The 20,599-nt window shown below is 43.9% G+C and overlaps 1 protein-coding gene across 4 annotated transcripts in view; it reads left to right on the top strand.

Annotated features, from left to right (window-relative positions):
• atp6v1h (ATPase H+ transporting V1 subunit H) overlaps window positions 1-20,599 on the top strand; it is an 80,085-nt gene that overhangs the window by 16,800 nt on the left and 42,686 nt on the right. For 3 of the 4 annotated variants that reach the window (XM_046321657.1, XM_046321656.1, XM_046321659.1), the window contains exons 5-7: window positions 2,888-3,001; window positions 7,447-7,551; window positions 12,819-12,875. In XM_046321657.1, coding sequence (XP_046177613.1) covers window positions 2,888-3,001; window positions 7,447-7,551; window positions 12,819-12,875 — 276 coding nt within the window. The remainder of the gene's footprint in view (window positions 1-2,887; window positions 3,002-7,446; window positions 7,552-12,818; window positions 12,876-20,599) is intronic. The other variant, XM_046321658.1, reaches the window with a different exon arrangement.

The raw sequence follows: 20,599 nt of genomic DNA, 5'->3' as shown, positions 1-20,599 counted from the left end.
TATGCTGAGCACTTGTTGGCTGCTTTTCCTTCACTCTGCGGTCCAACTCATCTCAAACCATCTCAATTGGTTTGAGGTTGGGTGATTGTGGAGACCAGGTCATCAGATGCAGCACTCATTACTCTCCTTCTTCGTCAAATAGTCCTTACACAGTCTGGAGGTGTGTTTTGGGTCATTGTGCTGTTGAAAACAAATGATGGTCCCAATAAGCTCAAACCAGATAGGATGGCTTATTTCTGCAGAATGATGTGGTAACCATGCTGGTTAACCTCTCTGGCGCAGGCGTGCCTCGAGCGACCCACCTCAACAACTGCAGAGCGCCAAATTCAAATGACAGAAATAATAATAATAAACATTCATGAAACAACAAGTGTTATACATCGGTTAAAAGATTAATTTCTTGTTATTCCAGCCGCTTTCGTCAGATTTCAAAAAGTCTTTACTACGAAAGCATAACATGCGATTATCTGAGGACAGCACCCGGCACACAAAAGCATTACAAACATTTTCCAACCAGGCAGATGAGTCACAAAAGTCAGAAATAGCAATAAAATGAATCACTTACTTTTCTTCATCTGGTTTCAATCAGAAGAGTCCCAGTTACACAATAAATGGTTGTTTTGTTCGATAAAGTCCCTCTTTGTATCCCAAAAACTCAGTTTTGTTGGCGCGTTTTGTTCAGTAATCCACTGGCTTAAAGGCGGTCAAAACATGCAGACAAATACGTCCTAATAGTACCGGTGAAGTTCGTCAACATGTCAAACGATGTTTTATAATGTTTTATAACTAATCCTCAGGGTGTCAATTATCTAAATAATTGATAATATTTCAACCGGACAATAGCGGTCTTTTTCCTTTCTATTGAATACAAAGGTTGCGCACAGGCACACGCACAAACCAGTACTGCATGCTTCCCCAGTCCCCTAACAAAAAGGTATTTTTCTTTGTCGTTTTTCAGAAAATAAGCTTGAAACCATGTCTAAAGACTGTTGACATCTAGTGGAAGCCATAGGAACTGCAATCTGGGCCCTAACCAATTACATAGTCAATAGGCATTCAATGGAAAACTACTCACATAAAAAAAATCCCACTTCCTGGATGGCTTTTCCTCGGGTTTTCACCTACCATAGCAGTTCTGTTATACTCAGAGATATTCTGTCACTAAAAAGTTGTGCCTTGCATTCTAAATAATCACTGACAGTATCACCAGCAAAGCACCCCACACCATCACACCTCCTCCTCCATGCTTCACGGTGGGAACCACACATGTGGAGATCATCCGTTCACCTACTCTGCGTCTCACAAAGACACGGCGGTTTGAACCAAAAATCTCAAATTTGGACTCATCAGACCAAAGGACAGATTTCCACCTAATGTCCATCGCGTTTTTCTTGGCCCAAATAAGTCTTCTTATTGGTGTCCTTAAGTGGTGGTTTCTTTGCAAGAATTCGACCATGAAGGCCTGATTTACGCAGTCTCCTCTGAACAGTTGATGCGTCTGTTACTTGAACTGTGAAGCATATTTGAGGCAGTTGACTCTAATGAACGTATCCTCTGCAGCAAAGGTATCTCTGGGTCTTCCTTTCCTGTGTCGGTCCTCATGAGAGCCAGTTTCATCATCGTTTTTGCGACTTTACTTGAAGAAACGTTCAAAGTTCTTTAAATTTTCCGCATTGAATGACCTTCATCTCTTAAAATTTGCTTATTTGAGTTGTTTTTGCTGTAATGTGGACTTATTCTTTTATCAAATATGGATATCTTCTGTATACCACCCTACCTTGTCACAACACAACTGATTGGCTGAAATGCATTAAGAAGGAAAGAAATTACACATGAACTTTTAACAAGGCACACCTGTTAATTTAAATGCATTCCAGGTGACTACTTCATGAAGCTGGTTGAGAGAATGCCAAGCATTTGCAAAACTGTCATGAAAGGCAATGGGTGGCTACTTGGAAGAATCTCAAATCTGTTTTGAATTGTTTAACACTTTTGTTTGGTTACTACATGATTCCATTTGTGTTATTTCATAGTTTTGATGTCTTCACGATTATTCTATACTGTAGAAAATACTAAGAATAAAGAAAAACCCTTGAATGAAAACGTGTGTCCATACTTTTTCTCGTACTCTACATTAGCATATAACCTTCTATAAGTTCACTTATTGACTTTTACTGTTCTTCCTCCCTGAGTCTCTCTGGACAGTTATTACTGTTACGTTCACTTATTGACTTTTGTCTGGGAATTTCAATGTAGGTGTCTCCGGAACTTTCATTACGCACACCTATCCCCTATTCCCACTGATTAGTACTTGGAAAAGTGTGCCCTTTGGTTTCCATTGGGTTGTCTGTTATTGTTCCCATGTCCGTTGGTGGTGTGAGTACCTGCGTGCTATATATGTTGTGTATTACGGGTCAACAAGGTTTACCCTCACTCTTTTGTTTGGGTACGGCCCAGTGTTTTTGTATACGTGTTTGTTTTGGTTGTATTTGGGGCAGCAGGTAGCCTAGTGGTTAGAGCTTTGGGCCAGTAACCGAAAGGTTGCTAGATCGAATCCCAAAGATGTAATTCTGCCTCTGAACAAGGCAGAAGAGAGAACCACTAGAAGTTAAAACAGGTTCCTTAAGAACTTCTAGAAACTTCAAACTCAACTCTGGACTTCGAAACCAGTTCCAATGTACTTTTTCGTTGTTCCCCTCTAATCAGGGACTGATTTAGAAGTGGGACACCAGGTGTGCAATTCATTGTCAGGTAGAACAGAAAACCAGCAGGCTCTGGACCTCGCAGGTTAAGAGTTGAATATCCCTGCAGTAGAAGAGAGAACCGATTTATTGTGTTCCTTTAGAACCACTAGATGTTAAAACAGGGTTCTGTTGTGTTTCTGTAGGAGAACCACCAGAGGGTGAACATCTTCTTTGACTACGCCAAGAAGACAAAGAACACCGCCTGGTCCTACTTTCTTCCAATGCTCAACCGCCAGGACCTATTTACCGTCCACATGGTTAGTATCACTACACCACCCACTAGCCTACAACTATCACCGAAGGAGAAATGGAACGAGAGGGAGGGAGGTGGGATATGGGAGGAGATGGTGAAAGGAAGTGTCCTGAGGGAGAGATTAAGAAAAGTTGAAGAGGAGGAAAAGATGGACATTTCTATTTTTCTGTGGTCTTATAAAGTATACTGAACAAAAATATAAATGCAACATGTAAAGTGTTGATCCCATGTTTCATGAGCTGAAATAAAGATCCTAGAAATGTTCCATACTCACAAAAAGCTTATTTCTCTCAAATTTAATGCACAAATGTGTTTACGTCCCTGTTAGTGAGCATTTCTCCTTTTGCCAAGATAATCCATCCATCTGACGGGGTGGCATATCAAGAAGCTGATTAAACGGCATGATCATCATGGGCTCCCGAGTGGCACAGCGGTCTAAGGCACTGCATCTCTGTGCACTACAGTCCCTGGTTCAATTCCAGGCTGTTTCACATTTGACCGTGATTGAGAGTCCCATGGGGCAGCGCGCAATTGGTCCAGCGTTGGCTGGGGTAGATCGTCATTGTAAATAACAATTTGTTCTAAACCGACTTGCCTAGTCAAATAAAATAAAGGGAAATTACACAGGTGCACCTTGTGCTGGGGACAATAAAAAGCCACTCTAAATTGTGCGGTTTGTCCCACAACACAACGCCACAGTTTTGAAGTTTTGAGGAAGCGTGCAATTGGCATGCTGACTGCAGGAATGTCTACCAGAGCTGTTGCCAGATAATGTAATAATTTCTCTACCATAATGAGAATGTAATTCTGCTTTGAAAGTTTATAAAGTAGGTAACCCCACTTTTGAGAAAATGGCCCTTGAATTTTTTTGTACACCTACTGTAGAGCTCTTCTTTGTCTACACCTATTCAGCATCATTCACACCCTCTTAAGCCGTAGCCCCATCCATCTCTTTAAGGATTCACATGTGAGGCCATGTGCTATACAGAGTGAGTAGTGTAGTAATCAACCAAAGATGGCAATACTTTTTTAATTTTTTAATTTCACTTTATTTAACCAGGTAGGCAAGTTGAGAACACCTTTATTTAACAAGGTAGGCAAGTTGAGAACAAGTTCTCATTCACAATTGCGACCTGGCCAAGATAAAGCAAAGCAGTTCGACAGATACAACGACAGAGAGTTACACATGGAGTAAAACAAACATACAGTCAAGAATACAGTATAAACAAGTCTATATACAATGTGAGCAAATGAGGTGAGAAGGGAGGTAAAGGCAAAAAAGGCCATGGTGGCAAAGTAAATACAATATAGCAAGTAAAACACTGGAATGGTAGTTTTGCAATGGAAGAATGTGCAAAGTAGAAATAAAAATAATGGGTTGCAAAGGAGCAAAATAAATAAATAAATAAAATACAGTTGGGAAAGAGGTAGTTGTTTGGGCTAAATTATAGGTGGGCTATGTACAGGTGCAGTAATCTGTGAGCTGCTCTGACAGTTGGTGCTTAAAGCTAGTGAGGGAGATAAGTGTTTCCAGTTTCATAATACTTAAAGCGGTGGAAGTAGTAGCCTGCCTATATCCTAACCTGACTTTGGTGCAGGTCCTGCTGTTCACATGACTCTCTCTGTTAAACACATACTATATCAAATCAATGTTTATTTGTCACATGCACACAGGATACAGAAGTTGTGAATGGTACAGTGAAACGGTTACTTGCATATTTGCATAGTAGCAATATCAAAAATAGAAAGTGTCCAGATAAATATATTATATAAATATTTTATTATTATTAGATTATGCTTATCCAAACACATTCTACATTTCTGGGTCATGTGATAGAGGCTATAACCTCCCCCAGCCACATCTAACTAAGTGGATGGGTCACTATTGTCTAGACATGTACATAAAATACAAGATGGCCGTAGTAACCTTCAGACACACCTGGCTAATTTGAGCAGTCATGTAATCATGTGGCGAAGTGGATTCCTTTTTTGTTTAGATATGTAGCTAGCTAGCTAAACAGGGAACCATTATCCCAACCCATGCACAAGCAAAACAAACGGATTGTCACAGCCAGTCACCATGCATGAAATGCTGTAGTGTGAATCTGCAGGGAGCTAAAGCTAACCAACTAGGTTCAATGTTAGCTAGCTTGCTAACTTTAGACTTCAACTAGCAACGCAAATGGATTTCTGAGATACCAATAATACTACTACACAGATCATACACGCATCACGTTCGCTAGCTAGCTAGAATTTACAATGAAAACGACTTTGACAAAATCAGAAACAAATAATATCTGTTAATGTAATAAGACTTTTACTCATATACATGGATGAACTCTTCACGCCAGAGTGGAACCCCTTTAACAAAGACGTCCTGTGTCTTTTCCATTTTGTTTGTCTTGTTTGGCTCGTTGTGTCAAGTCGCTCCGGTTCATTCTGACTGTGTGCAGAAAGTATAGGGTCTGCTAAATTCAGTGCATCAATGTTGTTGAGAAAAGTAGGATAATGTTTGCAGATCTCCATGGCTAATGTTATATATGTCAAAAAAGCTGCAGTAGCAAGGATTTTGTACACATACTGAGCAGCTCATGTTGAAGACCAAAGCGTACTACATGGCAGACCGATCTGAAACTCGTCTCATCATGTCCAGCCCATCCATTATCTCAGCCAATCATGGCTAGTGAGGAGGTTCCTCACTTTTTCCTAGGCTAAGCCAACTAGGCTCGTAATTAAAATGTGTTATTCGTATTTACAGATGGCATACAATTCTGATATTAAGGCACATGTTCCAGAAGGCATGAGGACTGCAGATGTGGCCAAGGCAATCAATTGCAATGTTCGTACTGTGAGACGCCTAAGACAGCGCTACAGGGGAGACAGGATGGACAGCTGATCATCCTCGCACTGGCAGACCACGTGTAACAACACCTGCACAAGATCGGTACTTCCGAACATCACACCTGCTGGACAGGTACACGATGGCAACAACTGCCTGAGTTACACCAGGAACGCACAGTCCCTCCATCAGTGATCAGACTGTCCGCAATAGGCTGAGAGAGGCTGGACCGAGGGCTTGTAGGCCTGTTGTAGGGCAGATCCTCTCCAGACACCCCCGGCAACAATGTCGCCTATGGGCACAAACCCACCATCGCTGAACCAGACAGGACTGGCAAAACGTGCTCTTCACTGACGAGTCGCGGTTTTGTCTCACCCGGGGTGTTCTTGTCGAAGGAATGAGCATTACACCGAGGCCCGTACTCTGGAGCTGGATCGAGGTGGAGGGTCCGTCATGGTCTGGGGCGTTGTGTCACAGCATCATCGGACTGCCTGCAATGACAACAAGCTCAATCTCAACGCTGTGCGTTACTTTGAAGACATCCTCCTCCCTCATGTGGTACCCTTCCTGCAGGCTCATCCTGACATGACCCTCCAGCATGACAATGCCACCAGCCACACTGCTCATTCTGTGTGTGTGATTTATTGCAGGACAGGAATGTCAGTATTCTGCCATGGCCTCCGAATAGCCTGGATCTCAATCCCATTGAGCATGTCTGTGACCTGTTGGATCGGAGGTTGAGGGCTTGGGCCATTCTCCCCAGAAATGTCCGGGAACTTGCATGTGCCTTGGTGGAAGGGTGGGGAAACATCTCACAGCAAGAACTGGCAAATCTGGTGCAGTCCATGAGGAAGAGATGCACTGCAGTACTTAATGCAGCTGGTGGCCACACCAGATACTGATTGTTACCTCTGATTTTGACCTCCCCTTTGTTCAGGGACACATTATTCCATTTCTGTTATTCACATGTCTGTGGAACTTGTTCAGTTTTTGAATTTTATGGTCACACAAATATTTCTACATGTTAAGTTTGCTGTAAATCAACGCAGTTGACAGTGAGAGGACGTTTCTTTTTTTTGCTGAGTTTATATTTTTATTTGCAGTAATCAATTCAGGAGTATTTTGTTGCTTTTGGTGAATGCGTTCTAATGATCTAAACTCACGCTGTTGCTATTGCCTGTAATAAAATAAATAAACTAGTCCTTTCAAAGTGAATGATTTGAGGCCTGTGTGGCAAATGGCTTATTTGCATATAGGCCTACTGTAGCTCTGATTGGCTATGGCGTACCGGTCTGCGTAGACTCTGGTACCGGACAAGACAGATGGTTTTATTTACTGAACTGTCTATTAGTTGTTCATACGCACAGCCTCTTTCCCACTCTATATCGCTATATAATTTTCACAAATGCCTTACTCTACGTCATTCCCAAAAATTCTATGAATTTATGAAAACGATCATATCTAAGTGCTCGTTTGTCAAATTTTCTTCCTGGGGTGTATATGAAATGTTTATAATATTTCATGTTGCTAAAACTGTCAGCTCCACTTTAATATTGATCAGGCTCAGGCTTGGCTTTAGGGTCTGACTTGCAGTCTCTCCTCTCTCCCAGGCGGCCAGGATCATCGCTAAGCTAGCAGCCTGGGGTCGTGACCTGATGGAGGGAAGTGACCTCAACTACTATTTCAACTGGATCAAGACCCAGCTCAGCTCCCAGGTATATAACCCTTCAACCCTCTGAACTAAAACCACATGTATATCAGCCCCAGCTCAGCTCCCAGGTATCTAACCCCTCTGAACTAAAACCACATGTATATCAGCCCCATCTCAGCTCCCAGGTATTTAACCCTCTGAACTAAAACCACATGTATATCAGCCCCAGCTCAGCTCCCAGGTATCTAACCCCTCTGAACTAAAACCACATGTATATCAGCCCCATCTCAGCTCCCAGGTATTTAACCCCTCAACCCTCTGAACTAAAACCACATGTATATCAGCCCCATCTCAGCTCCCAGGTATTTAACCCCTCAACCCTCTGAACTAAAACCACCTGTATTGCAGCCCCATCTCAGCTCCCAGGTATTTAACCCCTCAACCCTCTGAACTAAAACCACATGTATATCAGCCCCATCTCAGCTCCCAGGTATTTAACCCCTCAACCCTTTGAACTTCCACACACACGCAGGTATCGAACCTACAGATACAGGTTTGATACCCGTGCAGGTTTTAATTTAGAATTCTCTATATGTAATTATTGGCGGAGAGTCATGTCATATTTTCCGATATACTGTAGGCCTACCAATAGTGTCTTAGTCAGCTGCGCCACTGAGGAGGTCCCATCCACAAAGTATCAAAATACAGAGAGGTGTGGGTAAAGGTATATTGTCCTGCTAATAGTCCATAATGGGCTATTATAATACTGTATAGGGTAACCAAAAAATGTATTTATTAAAGACTATCAGAATGTGGTCCTTCTGTAGCTCAGTTGGTAGAGCATGGCGCTTGTAACGCCAGGGTAGTGGGTTCGATCCCCGGGACCACCCATACGTAGAATGTATGCACACATGACTGTAAGTCGCTTTGGATAAAAGCGTCTGCTAAATGGCATATATTATTATTATATATTACTTATTTATTTTGATCCAAAGCCATGAATGAGTGAGTCACTCAGCTTTATGTAGGTGCCGGCTATATGACTGTGCCATCAACTTGATAATATATAACTTCATTGCTCCAGACAACATCTTATTTACATTCTTTATTGTAACCACAATGTCACAAATACTTTCTATCTACCTTTCCAATAGTTTCTATAGTTTGTGATTCATTTGATTAATATTATGTTATTTCTATTCCAAGAAAAATGAAAAACCCTCTGGGTTTCCGTTAGGATGGAACGGAAAATATGGCGCTGTACAACATGATGGTCAGGAGTACAGTACTGGGCTATTTAGCTAAAGAATCCCTTGTCATGCGGGAGCCCGGGGTTCAATTCCCGACAGGGAGGAAGGCGTAGGCTGTCCTTCTAAATAAGAATTTGTTCTTAACTGACTTGCCTAGATAAATAAAGGTTACATTAAGGGCATAACATTTCCATCCCCTAATTGTATAATTGTTGTCTAACCAATACCCAAAAGGAGATTCCGTCTAAATAAAAAATCTCATTGATTTATCATGACCAGTCCCCACGCTTATCTCAGAGCAGCGCAAAACATTGCTAAAATAGTTATCACTTAAATGTATGTAAATGACTCTCCGCCAATAATTAGGTATAGAGGATTGGAGGATATTTCTGTAATTGTGACATTTATTCCCATAATAATTCGTTATTGATCCATAACTAAATAAACATCTGCATTTTGAAAGAGTATTTTTATCATTATTTTATTAACGAAAGCATAAAGATGCCATTATTAGTTATATTGTTTTAGTTTGAACATGTGGACTGGCACTAAGAACAGAACAGTGGAAATATTTCCCTAGTCAGTGCCATTATTAGTGCAATGACCCTTAAAGTGTTGCTAGGTGCTACCAAGTGGGGCTGGGTGGGAGTCCACCCACCCTCCCCCTTCCTCCTCCTCCCTTCCTCATGGGCTAGGTCGGTCTTCTGTGCTTGGCTCTGTGGCCCATCCTGTGCCCCCTGCCCTCAGGCCTTGAACCTTGCACGCTTTCAGAGGATACAGCTGGAGAACTGCAAGGCAATCCCATTGTGCGTCACTCGGGAGCCATGACCAATATGACCAATATATATTGTCCTGCTAATAACAAGGTTAATAATAGATCTGTGAGAATATCCAACAGGCTTTTATATAATTATAAATTAATAATTGCTTTGTTTACGATATAACAATATTTTGCAGATTTTATTTTACATAATGTAAAATGAGCGGATAAAAGTTTAGGCCGGCACAGGTATTGAACCAGCATCTGTAGCAACACGGCTTGCACTGCAGTCTCTTAGACCACTGCGCCACTCAGGTGCTGTACAACATGACCGGTCGGGAGTGGACCACAGTACTACAGTAAATCAAAATAATCCTAACGAAATAAAATAATAAAAACCTTAGTGTAACAACAGTTTTAGTAAGTAATACTGAATTTGTGCACAATTATCAGTTCCTATTTAGGTTTGGGTCACACATTCATTGTCAGAGACACATTAGGACCCAAAAGCATAATCAGTTGTCTAACTCCCCCTTGTGGTAGTCTGGAGCAATGAAGTGGTGACGCAGGGTACCGTACCAAACCACCAATGACCTCTAAGTACCGGAGCATAATCTCAAAACCTTTAGTGGAGCAACCACTGTAGCTAGATGTTTTCAGTCTGTATTCACTGGTTATCTAGATAGAGAGGACAAATAGTGACAGAAAAATCTGTCTGAGTAAACATTACAGCTCGGGAACAAGGACTCCAACCTTCTTTGTAACCTTCTCTAGCGACACACTGTCCAGGGCCCGGTTTCCTAAAAGCAGTTAATTGTTAGAACCTTCGTAGGAGCATCGTTAAATCTCCGAGCTGTTTCCCCACAACCGTCTTTATTTAGTGATATGTCTTTTACCACACCCTTTTATCCAAAGTGACTTAGTCATGGTTGCATACACTTTTTATGTGTGGCTGGTCCAGGGAATCGAACCCACTATCCTGGTGTTGCAAGCGCCATGCTCTACCAACTGAGCTACTGGGCACCACACTTGAAAATGCTTGTAATCTAACGCCTGCCTCGGTTATTATTATTTATTATTATTATTAGTTCTGGTCGATACAGCATGGTGAAGGCTGTCTACCACAAGGTTAGTTCTGGTCGATACAGCATGGTGAAGACTGCCTACCACGAGGTTAGTTCTGGTTGATACAGCATGGTGAAGACTGCCTACCACGAGGTTAGTTCTGGTTGATACAGCATGGTGAAGACTGTCTACCACGAGGTTAGTTCTGGTCGATACAGCATGGTGAAGGCTGCCTACCACGAGGTTAGTTCTGGTTGATAACAGCATGGTGAAGGCTGCCTACCACTAGGTTAGTTCTGGTTGATACAGCATGGTGAAGGCTGCCTACCACTAGGTTAGTTCTGGTTGATACAGCATGGTGAAGACTGCCTACCACGAGGTTAGTTCTGGTTGATACAGCATGGTGAAGGCTGCCTACCACGAGGTTAGTTCTGGTTGATACAGCATGGTGAAGGCTGCCTACCACGAGGTTAGTTCTGGTTGATACAGCATGGTGAAGGCTGCCTACCACGAGGTTAGTTCTGGTTGATAACAGCATGGTGAAGGCTGCCTACCACGAGGTTAGTTCTGGTCGATACAGCAAGAAGCATTTCACTGTAAGTTCTACACCTGTTGTATTCGGGGCAAGTGACAAATAAACTTTGATTTGATTTGAAGTTTTAACCATGTTTTCAAACTATACAGTGTTTGTTTAGAATGATTATGAGTTTCAAACAAAGGAGTGAAACAAGCTCATGAGGCATCTACAAGATATATTATTCAAGGATCAATGGGTAAATATAATTAATTTATGTCTAAAACTGGGTGTAGCAATTGCAGATTGACCCTTTTTAATGACATTTGATTGATTAGAAACAGACTAGCTGTACAAAAGTCTGTACCACTGGTTGAGACATGCCAGTATTTTAGCTACAGCTTTATTTCATGACAAAGTCAATCATTAATTTGGGAACAATGAGTATGTTTACATGCACATTAATAATGGTTTTGGCAGAAGGAAGAGTACGGCATTAGTCATATAACACCTTACTCTGTGTGTCTTGTGGTTTTGGCAGAAGGCAGAGTACGGCATTAGTCATGTAAACACCTTACTCTGTGTATCTTGTGGTTTTGACAGAGTACGGCATTAGTCATATAACACCTTACTCTGTGTGTCTTGTGGTTTTGGCAGAAGGCAGAGTACGGCATTAGTCATGTAAACACCTTACTCTGTGTATCTTGTGGTTTTGACAGAGTACGGCATTAGTCATATAAACACCTTACTCTGTGTGTCTTGTGGTTTTGGCAGAAGGCAGAGTACGGCATTAGTCATATAACACCTTACTCTGTGTGTCTTGTGGTTTTGGCAGAAGGAAGAGTACGGCATTAGTCATATAACACCTTACTCTGTGTGTCTTGTGGTTTTGGCAGAAGGCAGAGTACGGCATTAGTCATATAACACCTTACTCTGTGTATCTTGTGGTTTTGACAGAGTACGGCATTAGTCATATAACACCTTACTCTGTGTGTCTTGTGGTTTTGGCAGAAGGCAGAGTATGGCATTAGTCATGTAACACCTTACTCTGTGTGTCTTGTGGTTTTGGCAGAAGGCAGAGTACGGCATTAGTCATGTAAACACCTTACTCTGTGTATCTTAATAGGCGTAAGGTCATCATCAAAGTAAGCATCCGCTGATTAAAACACCTGGTGTTTCTGAACAATCTTTGGAATGATTAGGACATGTAAATAGCATAATCCGTCGTTCCTGTGGTGTATGTGATCTTGTGCCTGCACTGAGTAGCTTCCTGCTTGTGCACGAGTGAAATTATTTTGCAAAAATTGAAAGTATGCCGTTTATAAATTGTTTTCACATACGAACTTTGTGTCTGAACTCAGAATGACGTGGTCACTGTGGTAGAGCCTTAATTTTATTACTGATGTTCTGCATTTATCAACGTCCCATCAGGTAGCCTGATTTCAAATGTGTCCATGTAAACAGGATTATCAGGGAAATGTTTCTTCTTGCAAAGCAAGTAAACACTTTTAAATGAACTATTATACCAACCTGACTAGCCACAATAATCATGTAACCATTCTGAGAGCTGTTTTTACAGTGTTTTCCCCTCCATGAAGAGAAGTATGGTGCTTCTTAGAGCTACTCCAATACAGGAAGAGATGTTTTAGGAGGTTTCTGCTTTTGGCCACAGCAAGAGTTGTTGAAGCTTTTTCTACTTGAAGCAACAAACCGTTTCATTCCTTTAATTTGTCCTCCATTAGAAGCTTCATGGTACAGGTCCAGACTCCACAGGACATGGCACTATATCCCCCAGTGACGTGAGTATGACATGATGCATCCTAACACACTCTAATCTACATGGCTGGTCGGCCTGGTACTTCCAAATGGCTGTTTGGTTTGTTGCACCCTAGCTTTCTCTGGGCTGACCGTCACTCTGGCTTTCTCTGGGCTGACCGTCACCCTGGCTTTCTCTGGGCTGACCGTCACCCTGGCTTTCTCTGGGCTGACCGTCACCCTGGCTTTCTCTGGGCTGACCGTCACCCTGGCTTTCTGTGGGCTGACCGTCACCCTGGCTTTCTGTGGGCTGACCGTCACCCTGGCTTTCTGTGGGCTGACCGTCACCCTGGCTTTCTGTGGGCTGACCGTCACCCTGTCTTTTCTCTGGGCTGACCGTCACCCTGGCTTTTCTCTGGGCTGACCGTCACCCTGGCTTTCTGTGGGCTGACCATCACCCTGGCTTTCTGTGGGCTGACCGTCACCCTGGCTTTCTGTGGGCTGACCGTCACCCTGGCTTTCTGTGGGCTGACCGTCACCCTGGCTTTCTGTGGGCTGACCGTCACCCTGGTTTTCTGTGGGCTGACCGTCACCCTGGCTTTCTGTGGGCTGACTGTCACGCTGACCGTCACCCCGGCTTTTCTCTGGGCTGACCGTCACCCCGGCTTTTCTCTGGGCTGACCGTCACCCCGGCTTTTCTCTGGGCTGACCGTCACCCCGGCTTTTCTCTGGGCTGACCGTCACCCCGGCTTTTCTCTGGGCTGACCGTCACCCCGGCTTTTCTCTGGGCTGACCGTCACCCCGGCTTTTCTCTGGGCTGACCGTCACCCCGGCTTTTCTCTGGGCTGACCGTCACCCCGGCTTTTCTCTGGGCTGACCGTCACCCCGGCTTTTCTCTGGGCTGACCGTCACCCCGGCTTTTCTCTGGGCTGACCGTCACCCCGGCTTTTCTCTGGGCTGACCGTCACCCCGGCTTTTCTCTGGGCTGACCGTCACCCCGGCTTTTCTCTGGGCTGACCGTCACCCTGGCTTTCTCTGGGCTGACCGTCACCCTGGCTTTCTCTGGGCTGACCGTCACCCTGGCTTTCTCTGGGCTGACCGTCACCCTGGCTTTCTCTGGGCTGACCGTCACCCTGGCTTTCTCTGGGCTGACCGTCACCCTGGCTTTCTCTGGGCTGACCGTCACCCTGGCTTTCTGTGGGCTGACCGTCACCCTGGCTTTCTGTGGGCTGACTGTCACGCTGACCGTCACCCCGGCTTTTCTCTGGGCTGACCGTCACCCCGGCTTTCTCTGGGCTGACCGTCACCCTGCCTTTCTCTGGGCTGACCGTCACTGGACATTCACTTCTCTGTCTGTTCTCGCTTTGTCGTCTTCTCTCGCTCTGCCTGCCTGTCTGTCTGCCTGCCTGTCTGCCTGCGTCTCGGTAGGGCGTGTCTGTTCTGCACAACAGCTGCGTCTCTTCTCTCACTGATCTGTTCTAATACTTTTAGAGTAGTTCTCTGTAGGGGAGTGTAGAGGACGTTACTGATATACTGCTGACTGACTGGCTGATATCTACATTCACACAGCATGGGAGCTGGGTAGTTAAATAAATAACGACTGGAATGTAGGGCTGGCACAATTACCATATAACCGTGTGGATGAGGACTGTCGTGAAAATAAAATAACCCTCAAAACCGTTGCTCGTGCAAAATAATGCATTTGTTGTAATGTCAGTTGAGTTGAATCAATAAATCACAGCACACATTGATGGGTTAACTTAATGAATTTACTGATGGGGTTACTTTTAAGGAATTGCCATCCAGCTTTGCTCCTATGGGTACACTCCCCATGGCCTCCATTCCACCCATTGTGCCATCATTGACTTCAATGGGGATACTCGTTCTTTTCAAATTTCAATCAAATGTATTTATAAATCCCTTTTTACATCAGCCGATGTCACAAAGTGCTGTACAGAAACCCAGCCTAAAATCCCAAACAGCAAGCAATGCAGGTGTAGAAGCACGGTGGCTAGGAAAGACTCCCTAGGAAAGCAGGAACCTAGGAAGAAACATCGAGAGGAACCAAGGTCTGAGGGGTGGCCAGTCCTCTTCTGGCTGTGCTGGGTGGCAATAGTACATGGCCATTAAGGCCAGATTGTTCAAGATGTTCAAACGTTCATAGATAAGCACGTCTGGTGAACTGGTCAGGGTTCCACAGGCAGAACAGTTAAAACTGGAGCAGCAACAAGTCCAGGTGGACTAGGGACAGTCAGGAGTCATCAGGCCAGGTAGTCCTGAGGCATGGTCCTAGGGCTCAGATCCTCCGGCAGGGGGACAGAGAGAATTGGAAGGAGCACACTTAAATTCACACAGGACACCAGATAAGACAGGAGAATTACACCAGATGTAGCAGACTGACCCTCGTCCCCGGGATAAGTTTATTAGAGATACCAGCCTCAGAAACTGCAGCCCAAATAAATACTTCAGGGGTCAAGTAACAGACATCTCAACATCAACTGTTCAGAGACTGCGTGAATCGGGCCTTCATAGTCAAATTGCTGCAAAGCAAACACTACTAAAGGACAACAATAATAAGAAGAGAGTTGCTTGGGCCAAGAAACACAAGCAATGGACATTATACCGGTGGAAATCTGTCCGTTGGTCTGATGAGCCCAAATTTGTGATTTTTGTTCCAACGGCCGTGTCTTTGTCAAATCAAATTTTATTGGTCACATACAAATGGTTAGTAGATGTTAATATGAGTGTAGCGAACTGCTTGTGCTTCTAGTTCCAACCGTGCAGTAATATCTAACAATTTCACAACTACCTTATACACACAAGTGTAAAGGAATTAATAAGATTATGTACATGTATATCAATGGACGAGCGATGGCCGTGCGGCATAGGCAAGATGCAGTTGATGGTATAGAGTACAGTATATACATTTGAAGTCATTAAAACTTGTTTTTCAACCACTACACACATTTATTTTTAACAAACTAGAGTTTTGGCAAGTCTTTTAGGACATCTACTTTGTGCATGACACAAGTAATTTTTCATACAATTGTTTACAGACAAATTATTTCACTTATAATTCACTGTGTCACAATTCTAGTGGGTCAGAAGTTTACATACACTAAGTTGACTGTGCCTTTAAACAGCTTGGAAAATTCCAGAAAATTATGTCATGGCTTTAAAAGCTTCTGATAGGCTAATTGACAAAATTTGAGTCAGTTGGAGGTGTACCTGTGGATGTATTTCAAGGCCTACCTTCAAACTCAGTGCCTCTGCTTGACATCATGGGAAAACCAAAAGAAATCAGCCAAGACGTCAGACAAAAATTGTAGGCCTCCACAGTCTGGTTCATCCTTGGGAGCAATTTCCAAACACCTGAAGGTACCACGTTCACCTGTACAAACAATTGTGCGCAAGTATAAACACTATGGGACCACGCATCCGTCATACCGCTCAGGAAGGAGACTCATTCTGTCTCCTAGAGATGAACGTACTTTGGTGTGAGAAGCCCAAATCAATCCCAGAACAACAGCAAAGGACCTTGTGAAGATGCTGGAGGAAACAGGTACAAACGTATCTATAGCCACAGTAAAACAAGTTCTATATCAACATAACCTGAAAGGCCGCTCAGCAAGAAAGAAGCCACTGCTCCAAACCGCCACAAAAAAAGCCAGACTACAGTTTGCAACTGCACATGGGGACAAAGATCGTACTTTTTGGAGAAATGTCCTCTAGTCTGATGAAACAAAAATAGAACTATTTGGCCATAATGTCCATTGTTATGTTTGGAGGAAAAAGGGAGGGCTTGCAAGCCAAAGAACACCATCCCAACCATGAAGCACGGGGGTGGCAGTATCATGTTGTGGGGGTGCTTTGCTGCACGAGGGACTGGTAGACTTCACAAAATAGATGGCAACATGAGGAAGGAAAATGGTGTGGATATATTGAAGCAACATCTCAAGACGTCCGTCAAAAAATTCAAGCTTGGTCGCAAATGGGTCTTCCAAATGGACATTGACCCCAAGCATACTTCCAAAGTCAAGGTATTGGAGTGGCCATCACAAAGCCCTGACCTCAAATCTATTGAAAAGTTGTGGGCAGAACTGAAAAAATGTGTGCGAGCAAGGAGGCCTACAAACCTGACTCAGTTACACCAGCTCTGTCAGGAGGAATGGGCCAAAATTGACCCAACTTATTGTGGGAAGCTTGTGGAAGGCTATCTGAAAAGTTTGACCCAAGTTAAACAATTTAAAGGCAATGCTACCAAATACTAATTGAGTTTATGTAAACTTCTGACCCACTGGGATTGTGATGAAAGAAATAAAATCTGAAAGAAATCATTCTCTCTACTATTATTCTGACATTTCACATTCTTAAATAAAGTGGTGATCCTAACTGACCTAATACGGGGATTTTTTACTAGGATTATAATGTCAGGAATTGGGAAAACTGAGGTTAATGTATTTTGCTGAGGTGTGTATATAAACCTCTGACTTCAACTGTACATATGAGATGAGTAATGTAGGGTATGTAAATATTATATAAAGTGTCAATGTTTAAAGTGACTAGTGATACATTTATTACATCCAATTTTTTATTGTTAAAGTGGCTAGAGATTTTGAGTCAGTATATTGGCAGCAGCCACTCATTGTTAGTGATGGCTGTTTCACAGTCTGATGGCCTTGAGATAGAAGCTGTTTTTCAGTCTCTCGGTCCCAGGTGTAGGTGTCCTGGAGGGCAGGTAGTTTGCCCCCGGTGATGCGTTGTGCAGACCTCACTACCCTCTGGAGAGTCTTACGGTTGTGGGCGGAGCAGTTGCCGTACCAGGTGGTGATACAGCCCAACAGGATGCTCTCAATTGTGCATCTGTAAAAGTTTGTGTGTTTTCGGTGACAAGCCAAATGTTTTCAGCCTCCTAAGGTTGAACAGGCGCATTCACCATGCTGTCTGTGGGTGGACCATTTCAGTTTGTCCGTGATGTGTACGCCTAGGAACTTAACTTTCCACCTTCTCCACTACTGTCTTGTGGATAGGGGAGTGCTCCCTCTGCTGTTTCCTGAAGTCCACGATCATCTCCTTTGTTTTGTTGATGTTGTGTGAGGTTATTTTCCTGACACCACATTCCGAGGGCCCTCACCTCCTCCCTGTAGGGAGTCTCGTCGTTGTTGGTAATCAAGCCTTCCACTGTAGTGTCGTCTGCAATTGTGATGATCGAGTTGGAGGCGTGCATGGCCACGCAGTCATGAGTGAACAGGGAGTACAGGAGGGGGCTGAGCACGCACCCTTCTGGGGCCCCAGTGTTTAATGACTAGCGGGGTGGAGGTGTTGTTACCTACCCTCACCACCTGGGGGTGGCCTGTCAAAGTCCAGGACCCAGTTGCACTCGGGGGGTCGAGTCCCAGGGTTTCGAGCTTAATGACGAGTTTGGAGGGTAAATGCTGAGCTGTAATTGATGAACAGCATTCTTACATAGTTATTCCTCTTGTCCAGATGGGTTTGTGCAGTGTGATTGTGATTGCGTCGTCTGGACCTATTGGGGTGGTAAACACATTGAAATGGGTCTAGGGTGTCAGGTAGGGTGGAGGTGATATGATCCTTGACTAGTCTCTCAAAGCTCTTCATGATGACAGAAGTGAGTGCTACGGGGCGATAGTCGTTTAGCTCAGTTACCTTTGCTTTCTTGGGAACAGGAACAATGGTGGCTATCTTGAAGTATGTGGGAACAGCAGACTAGACTAGGGAATGATTGAATATGTCCGTTAACACACCAGCCAGCTGGTCTGTGCATGCTCTGAGGATGCGGCTAGGGATGCCGTCTGGGCCGGCAGCCTTGCGAGGGTTAAAACGTTTAAATGTTTTACTCGTGTTGGCTGTGATGAAGGAGAGACCGCAGGTTTTAGTTGCGGGCCATGGGAGCAAGATGTCGGTGTCCGCGATGGGGCCGGTTTTCTTTTTGTAGTCCGTGATTGACTGTAGACCCTGCCACATACGTCTTGTGTTTGAGCCAATGAATTGTGACTCTACTTTGTCTCTCTACTGACGTTTAGCTTGTTTGATTGCCTTGCTTAGGTAATAGCTACACTGTTTGTATTCGGTCATGTTTTCTTGCCATGATTAAAAGCAGTGGTTTGCACTTTCAGTTTTACCTGAATGCTGCCATCGATCCACGGTTTCTGGTTGGGGAAGGTTTAAATAGTCATCGTGGGTATGACATCCCCGATGCACTTGCTAAAAAAAACTTGCTCACCGAATCAGCGTATACATAAATGTTGTTGTTCGACGTTATCCAGAACATATCCCAGTCCACGTGATGCAATCTTGAAGCGTGGCATCAGGTTGGTCGGACCAGCGTTGAACAGACCTGAGCATGGGTGTTTCCTGTGCAATGTGCCTGTCTACGGAGCCTGACCAGAAGACGACTCCATCTCCCCCTTCTCTGATCCATTGTCCTGGGTGGTGGTCCAAACAGAGGATCCGCTTCGGGAAAGTCGTATTCCAGGTCGTAATGTTGGTACGTTCACGTTGCTCTTATATCCAATAGTTCTTCCCGGCTGTATGTATTAAGACTTAACATTTCCTGTGGTCATAGTGTTAAAATTAATACATATCAAAATACTGCAGAGTTTCCTTAGAACGCGAAGCGACCATCTCTGTCAGCGCCATGTTGCATTATGCATCATAGTAGTGTAGGTGAACGGATGAGCTTTGCATGTGTGGTTCATACCTTGAAGCATGGAGGAGGAGGTGTGACAGGGTGCTTTGCTGGTGACACTGATTTATTTCGAGTTCAAGGCACACTTAACCTGCATGGTTACCACAGCATTCTGCAGCAATACGCCATCCAATCTGGTTTGGGCTTAGTGGGACCATCATTTGTTTTTCAACAGGACATTGACCCAAAACACACCTCCAGACTGTGTAAGGACTATTTGACCAAGAAGGAGAGCGATGTAGTGCTGCATCAAAGGACCTGGCCTCCACAATCACCTGACATCAACCCACTTGAGATGGTTTGAGATGAATTTGACCTCAGAGTGAAGGAAAAGCAGCCAACAAATGCTCAGCATAGGTGGGAACTCCATTATAGACTTTTGGAAAAGCAATCCAGGTGAAGCTGGTTGAGAGCGTGTCAACAGTGTGCAAATCTGTTGTCAACAGTGTGCAAGGCAAAGTGTGGGTACTTTGAAGAATCTTAAATATAAAATATATTTAGATTTTCTTTTTACACTTTTTTGGTTGCTACATGATTCCATATGTGTTATTTCTTGGTTTTGATGTCTTCACTATTATTATACAATGTAGAAAATACTAAAAATAAAGACAAAACCCTTGAATGAGTAAGTGTGTGCAAACTTTTGACTGGTTCTGTAGATTATTACAGCATTAATACTTGAGGCTGAGATTTGGCGGGCCGGGGGGACAACGACAGTGTGGCCCCAAAGCACAGCCCCCACACCACTAGAAGGATATCAACAGACCACCAACTTACTAACCTGAGACAAGGCTGAGTATAGCCCACGAAGATCTCCTCCACTGCATGAGCCCGATGGTACACAACCGGACAGAAAGAAAACATCTGTGAAGCAACCCACTCAAGTGACACACCCCTGCTAGGGTTGGAAGAGCATGAGCAAACCAGTGACTCAGCCGCCATAATAGAGACCTTATAATCCCAGTGGAGAGATGGGAGCTGGCCAGGCAAGAGACACCTTCGCACCCCTGGGACTGACGAGACTCAATCTTAGGACCTACTTAAAAATTTTTTTTTTTA

The sequence above is a fragment of the Oncorhynchus gorbuscha genome, linkage group LG22, assembly GCF_021184085.1.
Source record: "Oncorhynchus gorbuscha isolate QuinsamMale2020 ecotype Even-year linkage group LG22, OgorEven_v1.0, whole genome shotgun sequence".
Lineage (NCBI taxonomy): Eukaryota > Metazoa > Chordata > Actinopteri > Salmoniformes > Salmonidae > Oncorhynchus > Oncorhynchus gorbuscha.
This window is presented reverse-complemented; position numbering and strand designations above follow the sequence as displayed.